The sequence below is a fragment of the Manacus candei genome, unplaced genomic scaffold (genome assembly GCF_025592945.1).
Source record: "Manacus candei isolate 608988 ecotype Guabito, Panama unplaced genomic scaffold, ASM2559294v1 h1tg000009l, whole genome shotgun sequence".
Lineage (NCBI taxonomy): Eukaryota > Metazoa > Chordata > Aves > Passeriformes > Pipridae > Manacus > Manacus candei.
In genome coordinates, this window is record NW_026138057.1 from 865,497 (window position 1) to 881,185 (window position 15,689).

Here is a 15,689-nt window from a genome sequence, read left to right on the forward strand (position 1 = left end):
GTTGAGTTTGAAGGACATCCCTAGACTAGGATGGTCCTATTTTATTATTTTCCCTACTATGGTAGGTGCTTTAAAAGTTCTAATATACCTTCTTCATCACTATCAATGATAAGTATTGTGTTTAATGTTAGGGTTTAATGTTGGGGTTTTTTTTTTTGCTTCTACTTTCCATCTTTTATTGTTAACTAATTCTGAAAGTTTTCAGAGGAAAAAGAAAATTCAATGGCAAAATTCAAAATAATGGCAATGTATTCCCTCTACAGGATTTATGAACGTGTCATTGATCCCCCAGAAACGAATTTGACACCTGAAAGCAGTTTATGGCTCGGACAGAGAAACAGGAAACATGGTTTCTTTAAGGTAAGCAGTTATGAAATGACGTGTGAAGAAGAAAAGTAATAGTCAACAAGATACTTCCACTTAGTTATCTCACACTCATGAAATATGAACTGTAGAAACAGCGGACAGTTGGTAAACAGCTTGTTTACAAAGTAAAAGTTTCTGATATTTATTCCAGTTTTGGATTAGAAGCCACAGTACAAGTGTTTATGTGTGAAAGGAGTCTATAGTGCAGCAATAGGCCAATCTGCCTATCCTCAATCTGGGCATGGATTTGTTGCCAAGGTGATTTACCACCCACTCGGTTTCCCTTTGAAGCTGTCAGTTCCTAGACAATTTTACAAGTTGCCTTTTTCTGAGGACCTCTCCTCAAAGTCCCCAGATTTTAACAAGCTAGGACAATTATTTTATGCTAAAATTATTTCAGCATAGCAACTACCAATTTTAATTGTGAGACAGAGGTAAAAGCTAACTTTTAAGTTAAATGATGGTCCGAGAATTGCTCTGAACCTGGACTACATTTCATCCTGCAGCAGCTGAGCTGTCACTGGGAAGTGGAATTGATAGCATTATTTTATTCTACAGCTGTTGGTTTTTTACCTCAGCTGCTTCCCACTATTCCACAGATGGTAAACATATGTTTATAGCTACATGGGGAAAGGAAGAAGTTATATTGGAGTTGCCTATCTGAAATTCTTATTTTATGCAGGGAGTCAGAGCCTCAGAACTCTGGGATATTATATATTTGCAAATTAATATTTCTATGTGTTAACACTTTGGAAACAGCAGGGTAGCTAATGATATGCTAATGAACTGACAATTTTTATTGATCATAATGAAAGCCGACAAGTGCCTTACTTTGCTTTATGCATGCCTGAATATTTTACCAACTTTCTTCAGGGCAGAAATATAATTGGTTGTGGTTTTTTTAATCCTGCTTGCGAGTTTCAAAAGTCTTAATTTTTTTACTTTACTCATTGCAAAAACTTGGGATTTTGCCAGTTTGTAAAGAGCACACATCTCTTTCCATATATTTACATGCTCAGCAGGACCTCCCTTTCTTTTTCAGAGCAATTTGTTTCACTGTTTTAGCATATAAAAAAATAGATATATTTTCCTTAATGTGTAAACAGAGATCTGCAGGGAAATAAGAGCGTTAAAAAAGAATTAGCATTTTTGTGTGTGTGCTGGAACCATAAAACTGTGTGTAAGAAAAAACACTGGATGCTGTTCTGAGTATCATCTTCGACATTCCAAAAGTTTTCTTTCTTTCTTTAATGATAGTTAATTAATTGTCATTTCTCTTCATAAATGAGTAGCATTAAAGCAATTTTGGTCATAATCTCACGCCTATATTAGATCGTAATTCTTCAGTATATCGGAAGAGGCAGGAGGGATATGATATTCCTGAGTCACTGTGACCAGCTGCTGCAATTTTTCATATTTATGCTTTTGTTCCACATCCTTATTTACAGTGATTATTCCACAAGTAGTCCTGCTGGGCCTGTGGCCTTGCTGGGGACTGAAGTGCTCTATGGTGTAATCAAGGGAATTGAAGTCTCACCCCTTGCTACTGGTGTGTCTTACTGGTTGTATCTTATCTGCTACGACCAAGCACTTGGAGTTCAGACAAGGCAGTGTGGTTGTAGCACAGCAGTGGTGGGAACAAATGTGGAGCTGACTTAAGATAGCATTGTCTGTTTGGTTTGAAGGCAATCTCATGAGTTACTTCCACTGAAAACTACGTGCTGACACTTCAGGTTTGTTTGTGTGGCTCTGTCCCAGTTCTGGCCAGGACAGGGTTAATTTTTGCAGTAGCCAGGAGGGAGCATGGCCAGGACATGGAGGTTATTTTATACCACCTCACATCATTGACAGGGGTGGGGGAAAGGGACTCCTTGAGGAGAAGGGCTTCCTTCTGGTTGAAGAAACGTGGTGGAAGGAGCCTTCCAGTGTTGTCTATTATCATGAATGTTTGTCCATGTGAATAATTTCTTATACCCTTTGCTATCAAAATTGTTGCTGTTACTGCTCATTTTCTTATCTCATTGCTGTTCCCAGTAAATTTTTCTGGTCTCAACTCGTGATCTTCACTTTCTGTGCCTTCAGTTCTCAACTCCATCCTGCTGCAGTGGGAATGGGGAGAGAAAGGGGGATCTGTGGCTTGGGAGAATCTCAGTGGGGGCACTGAATTGGGGAGTACCATTCACAACAGCCTTAATTTATCCACCCCTTATTCTATACCATTTATGTCATGGCCAGATCCTACACCTTCCAACTACATATACATATATATGAATATATATATACACACATATATATGTACACAAGCTCAGGTCTCATTTCCGTAGTCAACGGCCATCCCTCTAAGATGTCTGTTGAGTTCATTTAGTCCATGACTGTGGGTTCTACCCATCCTAGATGTCTTCCAGGGCAGGAGTTCTACCCATCCTAGATGTCTTCCAGGGCAGGAGGGCTGGTGTGCTGTTGGCTGGTTGCCAGCTGCATCAGCAGCTCATGACTGATGTCTCTGGAGTGATCCACACTCATTGTCCATGGTAGTTATGGAATTCAGTGGAAGTGTCATTCAGCAACAACCTCCATGTCCTAGCCATGACCCCTCCTGGCTACTGCAAAAATTAACCCTGTCCTTGTCGGAACCAGGACAGTGTCCCAAACACCAGATTTGTTTTAGGGCTAGAGAATACTATTATAATCAGATTAGGAAACCCAAGTAGATGCAACTGAAAGAAAAAAGAGTGTTGCCACACATCCAAGGAACTCTCTCTCTGGGATGGATCTGATTGCTGTCAGGATCAGAATTATCTGCAAGATTTTGTTTTATTGCTGGGGAGAACCCTTCTCCCTAGGGGTCCCTCCACAGAGCTACTGCAAAAATGAGCTTATTAATGCATTGCTGACAGGGTGATTCATGTAGAAAGACAGTAATTTTCATAACTGCTAGAGCAGGCTCTATTGATCCTGCATATTGTGTCTGGGGATTGTATGCTAGGTGCTTGAGAAGCATTTTGGTAATTTTACTGCACACCATCATATGTATATCTCATATCTATATATAATCTCATATGACTCTATAATAATTTTGGACTCAGAGTTGTATGGACCGAGGTGCAGACTAAATACCGTGCTGAGGGCAGCTGTACAGGCAAGGGGCATGTCTGCACTGTGTGGAGCAGCACAGTGCTCATCCAGTGGAAATCTGCTGGTGTTGGCATGGCTTTGCTTAGGCACATGAGTTTCAGGCATTTCTGCTGGTGTTCCAGCAGAGCCTTTCCCCAGCCCTGGCTGGTGCAACGGGCACAGCTGTGTGGCTCCCATTAGCTCTGTGGGAGAAGGAGGTTTTAAAGAGGGTGAAAGGCAATGGGGGAAATGAAAATGCAGAAGTGGAGAGCTCATGGAATATATGAGCCTTTTCACAGAATGTGAGGAGGGTTCTATTTAGTAGAGACAGGAGAAGTGCCATAATCTGGACTGTTGTATTACATTCTGATGGGATGGGCTTGATACTTATTGCTGCAGACCTGAATTTCATCCTGTAGCGGGTAATCTGCCTGCACAGATGAAGGCTCTTCATGCCAGCGAGTCCTGATGCTGAACTGAAGCTTTGATTGTCATTAACCAAATGTTTTTAATGATAGTATAAAGGTGATGCCTGCTTGGGAGGGTAAAACTAGAAAGATTTTGGCTGCTGACATCTCCCTGTCAAGGCCAAATCCGAGCTCTCAGTAACCTAGACTTAATGCTCAAGCAGGAATAATCTGAGTTTGTTCATGTTTGTTACAATAATTATGGCTGTAATAAGTGTTTGCCTATAATGAAGTCTTTCTATTAAAAAAATACATCATCAAAATTTCTGCCATTTCAAAGTTCTCTTCTATACTTGATCATATTCATTCTGTTCATGTGGTTATAGACTTTTAAAAGGCATCTATGTTAGTGAACTGAAGTTCATATTCATATCTTTTTCTATGCTTTTACGTGGCCAGAAATTGAGACAAATAAAGTAGTTGTGTTTCCTCTTCAGGCTGTATTTAAATGCAAATTTATCCAAAAGACAATTGAGCAGTGTGACTCTCATGCAACAAACATATTTGAAGCTTAAGATGCACTTAAAAAAAAAAAAAGGCTGAAGAAAATACCTTATCACTTCTCTCTGGATGGTGCCTTGTTAGCTGAGTGATATGGTCTGGTGAAACTTTGCAATCTCATTTTCTCTTGGTTGAGCTTTTCACTGGAGAGACTTAAGAGTTGAAATATATTTTATGCCTCACCTTTTAATTTCTCACTGATGACTGCTGACAGAAAGTATGGAAAATGGCTTTCAGGATGTTCCATTTCCAGTGACAGTATTACTTCTCATTGCTTATGGTTTCATTATTCTCATAGATGAAAAGGTTAATAAATGTATATATTTATGCAAGAAAGACAGTGTGATCTGATTATCTCTACTAATATTTTCAGTTAATATTTGATCATGAAACAGTAAGCAGGAAACAGAGCTTGCTGATTACCTTCTGCTCTTTTAACAGATGACCATATAAATGTTAAATCATATGTTACCTGCTGTACTTACCAGGCTTCAAGGGCTATCTGAGGCCTTTAGTTTATTTATGGGTGGACTTCAAGGGCCTGTGAGCAAGTGACTACGTCCTTGGTCTGCAAAACGCACTCTTTGGCATTTTAACTGAGAATTAAAGCATAGTCTTGCAAATCAGTAATCTATTTAGATAATAACTGCTGCCATGATAAATTTCTTTTCAGATTAAAAAAATTCTTCAGTGTCTGGGAGGAGATAGAGCTGTGTCACAACATCTGATTAACAGGCAGGGGTAGTGCAACTATCAGCCCTAGAGGTCCCTTGTTTTCCCTTTCTCCTCTCCCTTAGTGACCATGACATTATTAAAGCTGGTGGATCTTGTGAAGTGAGTACATTGCACAGTTGAAGATGTAGCAAAAGCTTTGTCCTGACCTTAAGAGAGCAAACACAACCTTCAGCACTTTCTGGACTATCTGGAGGATCTAGGGTTCTTCAGGGCCCAGGTGTGCAGGGATACTGGGCCATCTGCCACTTCCATCGGGGTATCTTTGCAGGTCAGGGACAAGAGAGGATGAAACCAGCACTGGACCTTTTGGTCCTGCCTCTCTCCTGTCCTGCCCAGGTTGGTTTAGGATCATCATACAACCTGCACTACTGGCTCTGACCCTCTACCAGTCCTGTGCAGGGCATCTTTCTATCTGTCAGGGGTAGAGAGAGGATTTCATTCTGACTGATGGCACGATTACATGAACTGCCTGTTGAGACACAGAGCTAGTAGGCTAAATGAAAGCAAACAATGGAAGTGTAAACTATTACTTACATCTGGCACTATATACTTGTCTTTTCACAGTGTTTGATTTCACAGACTTATTTGGCTAAATCACTAAAGAGTTTTACTGTGGAATTTCTTTTTTTTTTTTTTTTGTCTTTTCGAAAAGTGTGTCATCGGCTTGAGCAATGGTTATTATTTTACTGCTTTTTTCACCAGTCTCACCCCATTTTAAGACATTTAAGCAGCTTATATTTGGCGATTACAAAAGACAAAGCCGTATTATTTCTGCGTTCTATGAAAATAAAAATCCAAACACGCTGATAGGAGGAGTTGTTACATTTTGTCCATCTTCAGTTATTTTCCTCACAAGAAGAGTGAGCTGGTAATTTTTTCGTATCCACTGAAGAAATGACTTGTGAAACATCTTCTACAGATTTAAGTCAATGTTTGTAGTCTGTATTACCAGTTTTCTCTTCTTTTACAAAGGGTGTTATTCAAGATGTGAAAGTCATCTTTATACCTAATGGATATATAACGCAGTGTCCTAATCTGAATCGCAGTAAGTAGCAATTTCTTTATTTTCTCTATCTTAGATTTTTCGTACAGATTGTTTTCTTGTTTTAAAAATAATATTTTCGGGCTTGTCATTTTTTTGCGTGTGCTCACTTCCAGAAGGCAGAACTTCTGTGTAAACAGATTGCATTTTATGTTCAGATAAATCAAATATGATAGGCTGTTGGTTATTTATGGGTTATTGTGTCTTTCCTTCTCTTCCTTGCTGTTTCTTTTTACTCTTCCTCTATTGAGCATGCCCGACCTGCAGTGATTTCTTAAGTCTGGTGCAAGGAATCATGGATTTGCAAGAACTCCTGGCAAAAATGACTGCAAAAGTAGGTACCTAAGCTTTTTTGTTAGTTGCCCATTTCCTTCTGTGCTAAGATGAAAGTATTTATTCCTTATGCAGCTATTCTACATTTTCATGGCAGAGCCATTTTTTTTCCTCCCTGTCTGCAGTAGACTTATGGATATAGATCCACGGATGTCCCTTAAGCTTAATAGAGTTTCTGTTGTCTACTTTATTATTTGTAAGATAGTGACAAAAAAATGCCCAGATACCTACTTTTTTTTGGTAAGAAGCCCTAGCCTTATTTCCCTTTTCATGCTGAGGGATAAATGCAGAAAGAAGAGTGAAATTCCTCAATAATTTCCTCACCACGTGATGCTGTCCAAGGGGATGTGTTTGTTTGTGGGAAGTCTTCAGGACTGGTATAGTGTCCTTCCTGGGAACTGCAATGAGGCCCCAAAATGAAAATGCCTGTGAACCTGCTGGCTGTGCTGATCTCGACATCACCTTTGATCAGTGGTTTTTATCAGTGTGAAAGTTAATCCAGCTCCAGGTGATGTGGTGTGGGCTTAGATTTTGGGGATTGTTCTCCCCCCTTCCCCCTTTTTTTTTCTTTCTTATTTTTCCCCCCTGGTTTGGATCATGAATTGGATGAATGGGGACCTATAATGCTGGGGGGGGGTTTTTGTTTGCTTGTTTTGGATTTTGGAGATTTCCTTTAGGCTCTGCTCCTACAATACACAGTCAACCCCTGTGTGAACCAGGGCCCTTCAGCTAAGGCTGTGGTGAAGTTTTGGGGTGGGAAACTGTTTTAGAGGTGACTGAACCTCTAATGTGTGTTAAAGGACAATCTGAACATTTTTGGAGGTTAATGTTGGTGAACCATCTGGTTTGTGGTAAAGGACAATTAATTGTCTCTTCTGAAACAGCATTTATGTGTTAATTACTTACAGATTTAAGTGAAAATTCAACAACCTGTGGATGCATTTAATCTCAGTGTAGTAACTGAAGAGGAATTTCAGAAATAGGATTTGCATAGTAGTGCTGCTTGTGTAAAAACATTATACTTTTTACTGTGCTGCCTGTAAGAGTTCTTTCCCTTCCCAACAGGAAAGGGGAAACTATTTTTTAGAGAATGTGAGCATTATCCTGACAATCTACTTACTCAGCTGACATGCTTTGGACAGGTTGGCTCCAAATGCAAAATGTGAAGCTTTTAGTTCAGTTTTCTGCTTGTGCTGTGAAAGAGAGGCAATTATTTTGAGCCCTGCTGGTGGTATGAGCAAGTTCCAATTATGCACTGTACTGAGGAACTTGCTTCCTCTGATGTTAATTATATTTTTGCTTGCTAGTACTTTATGAGGGGAAGCAAATAACACAGTATTTGTACTGCAAAGACTCTGTGCTTTCATAAAGTGGTGCTGGGATAATCCTTCATTGCAAGTTCCTTTTCTGTTGTAGTAGTCTACTGACTGTCTCACTGCAGTTGTTACAGAAATACTGTTGTCCAGGGAAAAAATGCATGCAGCAGGAAAGGAGGTTAATTTGGTAGACAAATGCAAGTTAAAAATTGAAGGTCTGGAGGGAAGCATTAAGGTTTGTGCATTAGGCCTTTTAAGTCCTAGCCACAATAGCCACAAGTGGTACTAATGTAGATACAAGTATATTGTATGGGATGATGTATGTCAAGGCAGAGAGCAAGGCTTTGGAGGGCTGTGAGCTGCCTGCAGAGATCCCGTTGAGCAGGGCAGGTGGTCAGAGAATGGCTTGCTAATGAACATGAGCAAGGATCCCTAGAGCCTGGTCCTGCAGCAGGAGGTGCAGAGCATGAACAACAACAAGACCTTTGGAAAAAGTGGTTTGATGTCTAGTTGTTGCTTTTAGGTTCCACTATATGTAGGATTTCAGTCTGTGTTTGGTTACAGCTGTATCACAGCCCTGAGTTGACCAAGGAGTGTTGGAATGAATGTTTGTGTGCAGTTTATATACGTTAAAACTGTGAAGACCCAGAGCTGGTCTAGCCTGGGAAGAAAACACCCAACTAGTGTTTCAGGCTCTGATAATTTTAGTAGCTGTGCAAACTGTGCAGTATGAAGGCAGGAAAGGGGAGTACCCTCCTGCCTGGGCTTTACCTCAGGGTCCCCTGAGTCCAGTGCTGGCTCAGGATGGGACATGGGGGCTGTGTAAGGGGCCCAGCAGAGCATAGCAGGAGTGCTGAGTACAGGAGCATTTGATCGTGACCTGTAACAATCTAACCACACTTTTGTCCTCTTCCTACCCATGTTTTGTGAAGACGTAGCTTTTAAAGATGAATAAATGCTAGCTTTTAAAACCTATTTTATTTTTGTCATGATTTGAATCAATTCTGAATCTCTCCAGTATATATGTCCAACTGATTTAATCTTTTGTCCTTAAATTGAGTCACACTGTATGTCACAGTATTAGAATCTGGCTAAAATGTTAATTTGCTGCAGGAGAAGAGGATTGTGCTATATTGCAGCATTCCCAACTGCCGTGCTAGAGTACTGTTAGTTCCTCTTTAAATGTAATAGCTAAAATAATTCAGGCAGCTTTAACAATCTGCTGAAATCAGTCCAGGCATCTCCTGCCTTTCTTTGAGTGGAATATAATTTCTTTTGGTAAATTATGGGCCCACACTAGGATGTGCTTTGTATTCGGGTGTTACATGAAGACTTCAAGCACAAAACTTTCTGCTGAGCCTTTGCTTGGTTGAGGTCAGAAAGGTTGAAGCTTGACTTTGATTAAAATCAAGAAAAATCGAGTACTTGAGTTCACTGATGGACTAGTTAATCTGGTTTGTTTACATCATGGGTTTATATGCCAGGAACACTTTTATGAATAACAAAATGTTCCTTACAAATTTTGATGACTTGGGGTTTTTTTTGGTATTTTTTGTTATTTATTTTGTCAGAAACAATATGGTGTTTTTTTTGTTGTTGTTTGGGGTTTTTTTTGTTTGTTTTTTTGTTTTTGTTTTTTAACACAAACCTGTCATCTTTCAGTTATTTGTATGGGCAGAGAAGCCAGGAAAGAATGCACATACTTATTTCTAAGCCTATATTTCTACATTTGTTTACTTATTTTTAGTATTAGAAAATGGTAAAGCAATTTTGAATGCTCTTAGGGATTAGAGATCATGATACTGGGTACAAGGTGGTTCCTCTCTGGAGGATGTTAAGGTGGTCCTTTGTATGAAAGGGAGGTCTGTGCTCTGGCTGAGGAGAGTATGGTTCAAAAAGCCTTGTCCTTTGCTGCTGCTGCTACGAGAATGAGCATTGTCCCCATTTGTTATTGCACAGTATCTCATCAGTAAACACAGCAATTTCTAGCCTGCAGTTGCAATACTTGGAAAAGATGCATCAGTTTTAGCTTCTTGATATGCATTTGAAGTCGTTGGAATTGAGGAGGTAATGGGAACAGGGAGGAGTGTTAAGTGCCACCAGGGTTTACTCCAGGAGCATGACTTCTCCCTGATCATGTACTACACTGAATTAAAATGCTTTCTTTCCCCCTCAGATATCAGTTGCTGTTATAAGGTTAAAAGCATTAGTCTAGCTGATGCTTAACAGTGATGAGATGGGGAAGTCAGTCTGCCAGTCTTCCTGCTTTTTTACCTGTGATCAGATTGATGAGCGATTAAAAATTTAAAAGAAAAAGAAAATTGTCTTTTTGTACTTCTGGTAATGTCCAGACATTCCTGAGGGGTTTAGTTGCTGTACAAGAGACTGTTGCATGAGTCATAAACTGTTGTCAATTAGCATGGATAGTTCCATCAAAGTCTGAGGAATAGGTTTAGTTTACACCTGCTGATATCCTGGGTCAGTGTTTCAAAAGTTGTAGGCAAACTTGGCATGGCTAAAAATAGCTATACTGTTTTTGCTTTTTTAAATAATGTGTTTGAATTGCATAAATCTCATCAAGTTACTTTAATTTATAGTTAAATTATGCAGAAACAAGACTGAGTCAACTGGAAGACTGTCATTGTGAGAAAACTTGTCAAGTAAATGGATTGATCTATAGAGACAAAGACTCATGGGTTGAAGATGATCACTGCAGGAACTGCACATGCAAAGTAAGAATTTCTGGAGTTTCAAGAACAGGACCTAACAAAAATGTGAAAATGGCCTTTGAATACATTATGTTAACTCTGAGAATTATTATGTTTTTAGTATGCATCTAGAGGCAGTATGGACAATAGAGAGGAGAATGATAAAATAAATAAAATTTTGACATTGTGTATTTGCAGGCTTCATAAATAAAATCTACTTTCCCTCGACAGTGCTTTCTTATTTGTTTTAATTATAGCAGTGAGGGCTTTATGGTTTTGGGGTGAACAGGTGGCATTGCTTGTGTTTGGAATTGTTTTCACTGCAGTAGCTTTTTCAAAAAGGAAGCATTATCTTAATAGTATTCATAGATGCTTAGTCGCATCTTGCATGGTAAAAACTTGCAGATTCTGTTTTCAGCATTTATCAGTCGGAAAAATACAAGGAACAGAAAGAGAATTAGTATGTAAAACTTGTATCTTTGAAATTATTTGATAAATATCTGAAGAGAGCCTTTGTTTGCTCAGGAAAATAGAAACCTGATTGTTAAAAATCTCAAAGATGATTGGAACAGCATACAGAAAGTAGTGCTTGTGTTCTTATAAACAGGGACTTATGCTTTCCACTTAATGCATTTTGCTCAGGGAATGGGGGGTAAAACCAGTAATATGTATCAAAATAGGGCAGTTCAGCTTCAGATGCACTTTGATTCATTTTGTAGTTGGATGGGATTAGATCTGTTAGTGAAGGATGGGTTTGTAATCCAAAATGCTATTTTCATTTACTTAAATAGTCTTTATTTGTGTTTTGTGTAAAATACTCACTAACTGCAGTGGTAGTAGTAGAATTTTGTCTTAAAACCCTTTGCTTAGAGTGGAGTCGTGGAGTGCCGAAGGATGTCCTGTCCCCCTCTTGAGTGTCCTCCTGATGCTCTCCCAGTGCATGTGGAAAGTCAGTGCTGCAAAGTGTGCAAGGGTAAGTACATCACACAGACCTCCCAGTTTCACCTTCCATTTAAGCAGAGTTAAACCTGTCCTGACAGCAGGCACATTCTGTAATGACTTTCAGAGGTCCTGGTAATTCAAGTGACACGAGTCACAGTGGCAGGCTTGATTTAAGATGAAAATAAATAACTGCTGAGAAATGAAACAAGTATTGCAAATTTCTTAGGTACTCTTTTTACCTATGGTCACTGGAAAATTATTCATCTGGTTTGGGGCTGGGAACCCTGTTGATGCAGAGGAGCATCAAGCCTATGGTCTGAACTTTCTGTTGTGATGAATAATGAACTGAACTGTTACTTTTTTGCCTGTCTTTTATTTCAGGTTGAAAGGTTGTTCTTTAAAACAAACATGACAGAATATCAGACCCTGGGTTAGGATTGCTGTGTGGAGTGATAGTTTGCTGTAATTAATTTAAAAATAAATTAATGAGAAGAAAGAAAAGTTAAGTAAATTTTGTGATCAGTGTTATTGTTAGCTTTCAGTTTCTTCTTCTGGTAATGAAAGCTGTCAATTAATGTTCATGGGAGGAATATTCCATATTTGTTGCCTTAATAGTTAGTACAAGGAACAAAGACAATTTTTATGTGAAAATTTGAGCTGTATACTGATGCCAGTCATACCTTGAGAAATTATCTTTCCCCTGATTTGTTCTGGAAGACTGGTAAACTTCATGCATGAGTTTTTCAATAATTTATTAAGACAGGGATGTTGAATAATTTTAAGATTTATTAGGAAAACAATAACACTTTTTTGGCATTCTGTCACCCTTCTTCAGTTGTGGAATTCATTAGTTCCATGCACAAATATCCTTTAGCTGTGATCTTGCACTTGTTCTTCTTTACTTATGTAATCTCATTTCTCTCAGCTATATGTCAGCATGAATATTCTGCATACTGAAAGAGTACATGAGCAGAGTGCTTGAGTGGTAAAGTGGCCATGCTGGCCTATTTTTTTTGTGTCTCAAAATGTTTTTGTTTGCGACACAGAGTCTAGAAAGTTCTTTCCTGAAACTGGGTTCTCCTCTTGGCGCGTGTGTGCAAAGCAACTGGAATCTGACACAAAGGAATTGTAAGGCACAAAATCCTAGGTTCAATGTATATCCCCCTGGGTAAACTGTGTTCCTGTTATTTGTGATGGGAAGAGGAACAATCAAACTTGCCTTTTGTCAGTGATTGGCACAAACTTGGCTTGTTATTCTGACAAGAACTCAGCATGTCAGTCAATGGGAAGGGACGTGTGGAAGTTGATTGAAATGGATTGTAAATGCGAGCTCCTTGACAAAATGATGTGCTAGGACCACAGTTAGCCACTTTTGGGGAGATAGTAGTAATTGCAGAGGTTTTCCAAAGAGCTGCACTGCAGGTGTTATTTTCTCACTGCTTTTTCTATTTAGCTCTGATAGAATCATCAGCTGTAATTTGCCGTCTCCAGGGATTATTGAATGGCTGGATTATTGAACACTTTTCTGTCTCAGCTAAGGGTTAATGAACAAAGTAGCTCTAATGTCTGATATGTTAAGGGGTTTAGGTGGTTCAGTTTTGATCCCTGCCATCTTAGCCTTTCAAATAATATTTGACAAAAGACTATAATTTTGTTTAAAATATCACTTCTTCTGAGTTGTACATGAACTTGCTTTCTGGTGTCTCCATTCTTTTGCTAAAAACATTCATGTCAGGAGAACAGACAGAAAGAAAAAGGAAATTTCTCTATTTATATCCTCCCAAAAATAGGTACTGGGATTCCTAATTTAAATGAAGCCTCCTGATCTGAAGTGTTCTTTCGAAGTGAGACCACAACAAGTCAGGCATAAAAACTAGGGCAGCTTTCAAAAAACAAAGAAAATTAGGATACCAGAAGGAAGAAGCCTGTTTTTCAAATGCTTTGGTGGTGATGAAAACTGGGTTCTCCTGAAAATTAGGTGGTTTGTTTTTTTTTATTTTTAAGAAATGAGCATTTTCACAAAAACTCGTTAGAAGAAGATGATCTAGCAGTCCTTTCTGCTTAAAATTTGGGAATCAAATTGGCTCTGGCAGTTGCTGCTGTGGAATAAATACTCCAACTGCTATCAGCTGTAAGGAGGACACACATGCACCTGTGAGTGCTTCCCTTACCTTGGTATTCAGGAGAGAAATTGAGGTAGAGCAGTCCTAGGTAGTCTGAATCTTTTGAGAACAGAGTACTCTGAACATGGCATTGTGCATGTGGCTTGCCTCGGGAAGCTTTAAGAGCTCTGCTCAATTGTAACGTGGGATTCAAACCTTTTAGCTTTCCTTTCAGTGCCATAGGTCAGACTGTTACTGGTCAAGTACAGAAAGAGCTGAATCTCCACAACAAAAAGTTATTTTATCAGCGTTTAGCACTGACCTGGCCAGAAATGCAGGGTGCTTTTATAATGGATACTTGTGTGAGATCATACCAGTCCCGCTGTTCTCTTTAATTAATGGATTTACTGTCCGTCTCTGGAAGTGAAATTTAGATATGTAGTTGCAAGGGGACTGTGGTAGTTGTGGTAATACTTGACAAAGCTCTGTGCTACTGTGGCCCTGCTCGAGGTTGCCTTCTCCACGGTGGCAGTATTCTCACTTTGCCTTGAAATGAATGAGGAATGCTCACAAGTTCTAGTCTGCTGATTCATTTGTGGAGCTGCTTATCTTTGGCAGAAGGATCAAAACTTCAGACAAGAATTTTTTAGTAGGAGCTTTCAGTTTCCTGGGAAATCTGCTTATTTCGTGTGTGCTTGAGGAATATTTTTCTGAAATAGATTTTCGTAGTTTGTTGATTCAGTACAGTCATTCACTGCATCTAATCCATTTTTGCAGTGCTCCAGCAAGTTGAAGAGTTCACCTTTGTATCCACAAAAAAATATGAAGACTTAATTGAAATCTAGGCTTATATTATTCTCTTGATGAACTGTACACTAATAAATGTCTCCAATTCTTGAAGTGACTCACAAATACCTCTAATAACACAAATACTGTAGCTAGTCTACAGAATGTCAGTAGTTAAAATATTTGCCATTGAATGATAAGGAATTTAGTCCAGGACATGTTGTTTATGCTCTTATTCCCTCTCGTTAGTTTGGGTAAAAATGCTGCTTTCTCTTTAAAACTAATTATTTGTTTGCCGCTTTGCTTGTAATTATCTATAATACTGACTTCTGATGAAAGCAAAATGCATCATAGTTTTAACGTATTCATATTTTTTCAATGAATACTGGTTTTACTTTTGTGTTATGCCTTGCATTTGTTTACTGCTTAAATACTGATTTAATTTAATTTTAATCTGCCTCCTTCCTCTCTCCAATTGCAGCAAAGTGTATCTATGGAGGCAAAGTGCTAGCAGAAGGTCAACGAGTATTAACCAAGAGCTGCAGGGAATGTCGAGTAAGTTTCAGTTGTGTGAACTTTTCCTGATTTTAAATGTATCTGTGGTGTTCAGAAGTAACAGTGAAAAGTTAGTGCATTTCTTTAGGCTCCCTTCATGCAAATGTGACATCTGTTGTCTTGAAAAGGTGACCTTGAAGTCAGTGAAAGCCAAAAATACGAAAACAAGGCAGGAATATTACCCTTGCAGGATGGGAAAAACAGGGGCAAAATGACTTGGAAGGATGTTTTCTCTTTTCTCTCTGCTTTCATGAGCTCTAGAAAAAAATAGCAGCATCTTAAGGCAATTACTAATTTCAGCCAAATTGCTAAAAGCAATTCAAGCAACCTGGTTTGTATTGTTTGAGTTACTCTATACTTCCCCTAGTGTTATTTAAACTCCATATGGGTCTCCTAATTGTCAAGGTACATTACTGAGTATTGGGCTGGACTGGGGTCTTCCTTGGCAAATTCATAACACTTAGGCAACTACAGTCGGTACTTAAGAGCTCAGGTAAACAGGCTGTGTTAGAACCACTCAGGGAGTGTTGGTGAATGTGAGAGTATTGGAAAAGATTACAGTGATCTGGTTATTGTTGTGCTTGTAGTTGAGTGTAGAGAGCAGCAATTTTATGTTCACTAATGGAAATGGACAATAACTGGTTGCAGATGTTGTGAAAACAGCTTGTTATGCGGAATTACTTTGCTGTTGTTACTGTGTATCTGTAGAGGGGTGCTCAGCA

The 15,689-nt window shown here is 39.0% G+C and overlaps 1 protein-coding gene across 6 annotated transcripts in view; it reads left to right on the forward strand.

The window, feature by feature from the left end:
- NELL1 (neural EGFL like 1) overlaps window positions 1-15,689 on the forward strand; it is a 277,675-nt gene that overhangs the window by 59,218 nt on the left and 202,768 nt on the right. For all 6 annotated transcript variants that reach the window (XM_051777275.1, XM_051777277.1, XM_051777276.1 and 3 more), the window contains exons 5-10: window positions 264-360; window positions 6,156-6,228; window positions 6,477-6,559; window positions 10,472-10,606; window positions 11,453-11,555; window positions 14,894-14,967. In XM_051777275.1, coding sequence (XP_051633235.1) covers window positions 264-360; window positions 6,156-6,228; window positions 6,477-6,559; window positions 10,472-10,606; window positions 11,453-11,555; window positions 14,894-14,967 — 565 coding nt within the window. The remainder of the gene's footprint in view (window positions 1-263; window positions 361-6,155; window positions 6,229-6,476; window positions 6,560-10,471; window positions 10,607-11,452; window positions 11,556-14,893; window positions 14,968-15,689) is intronic.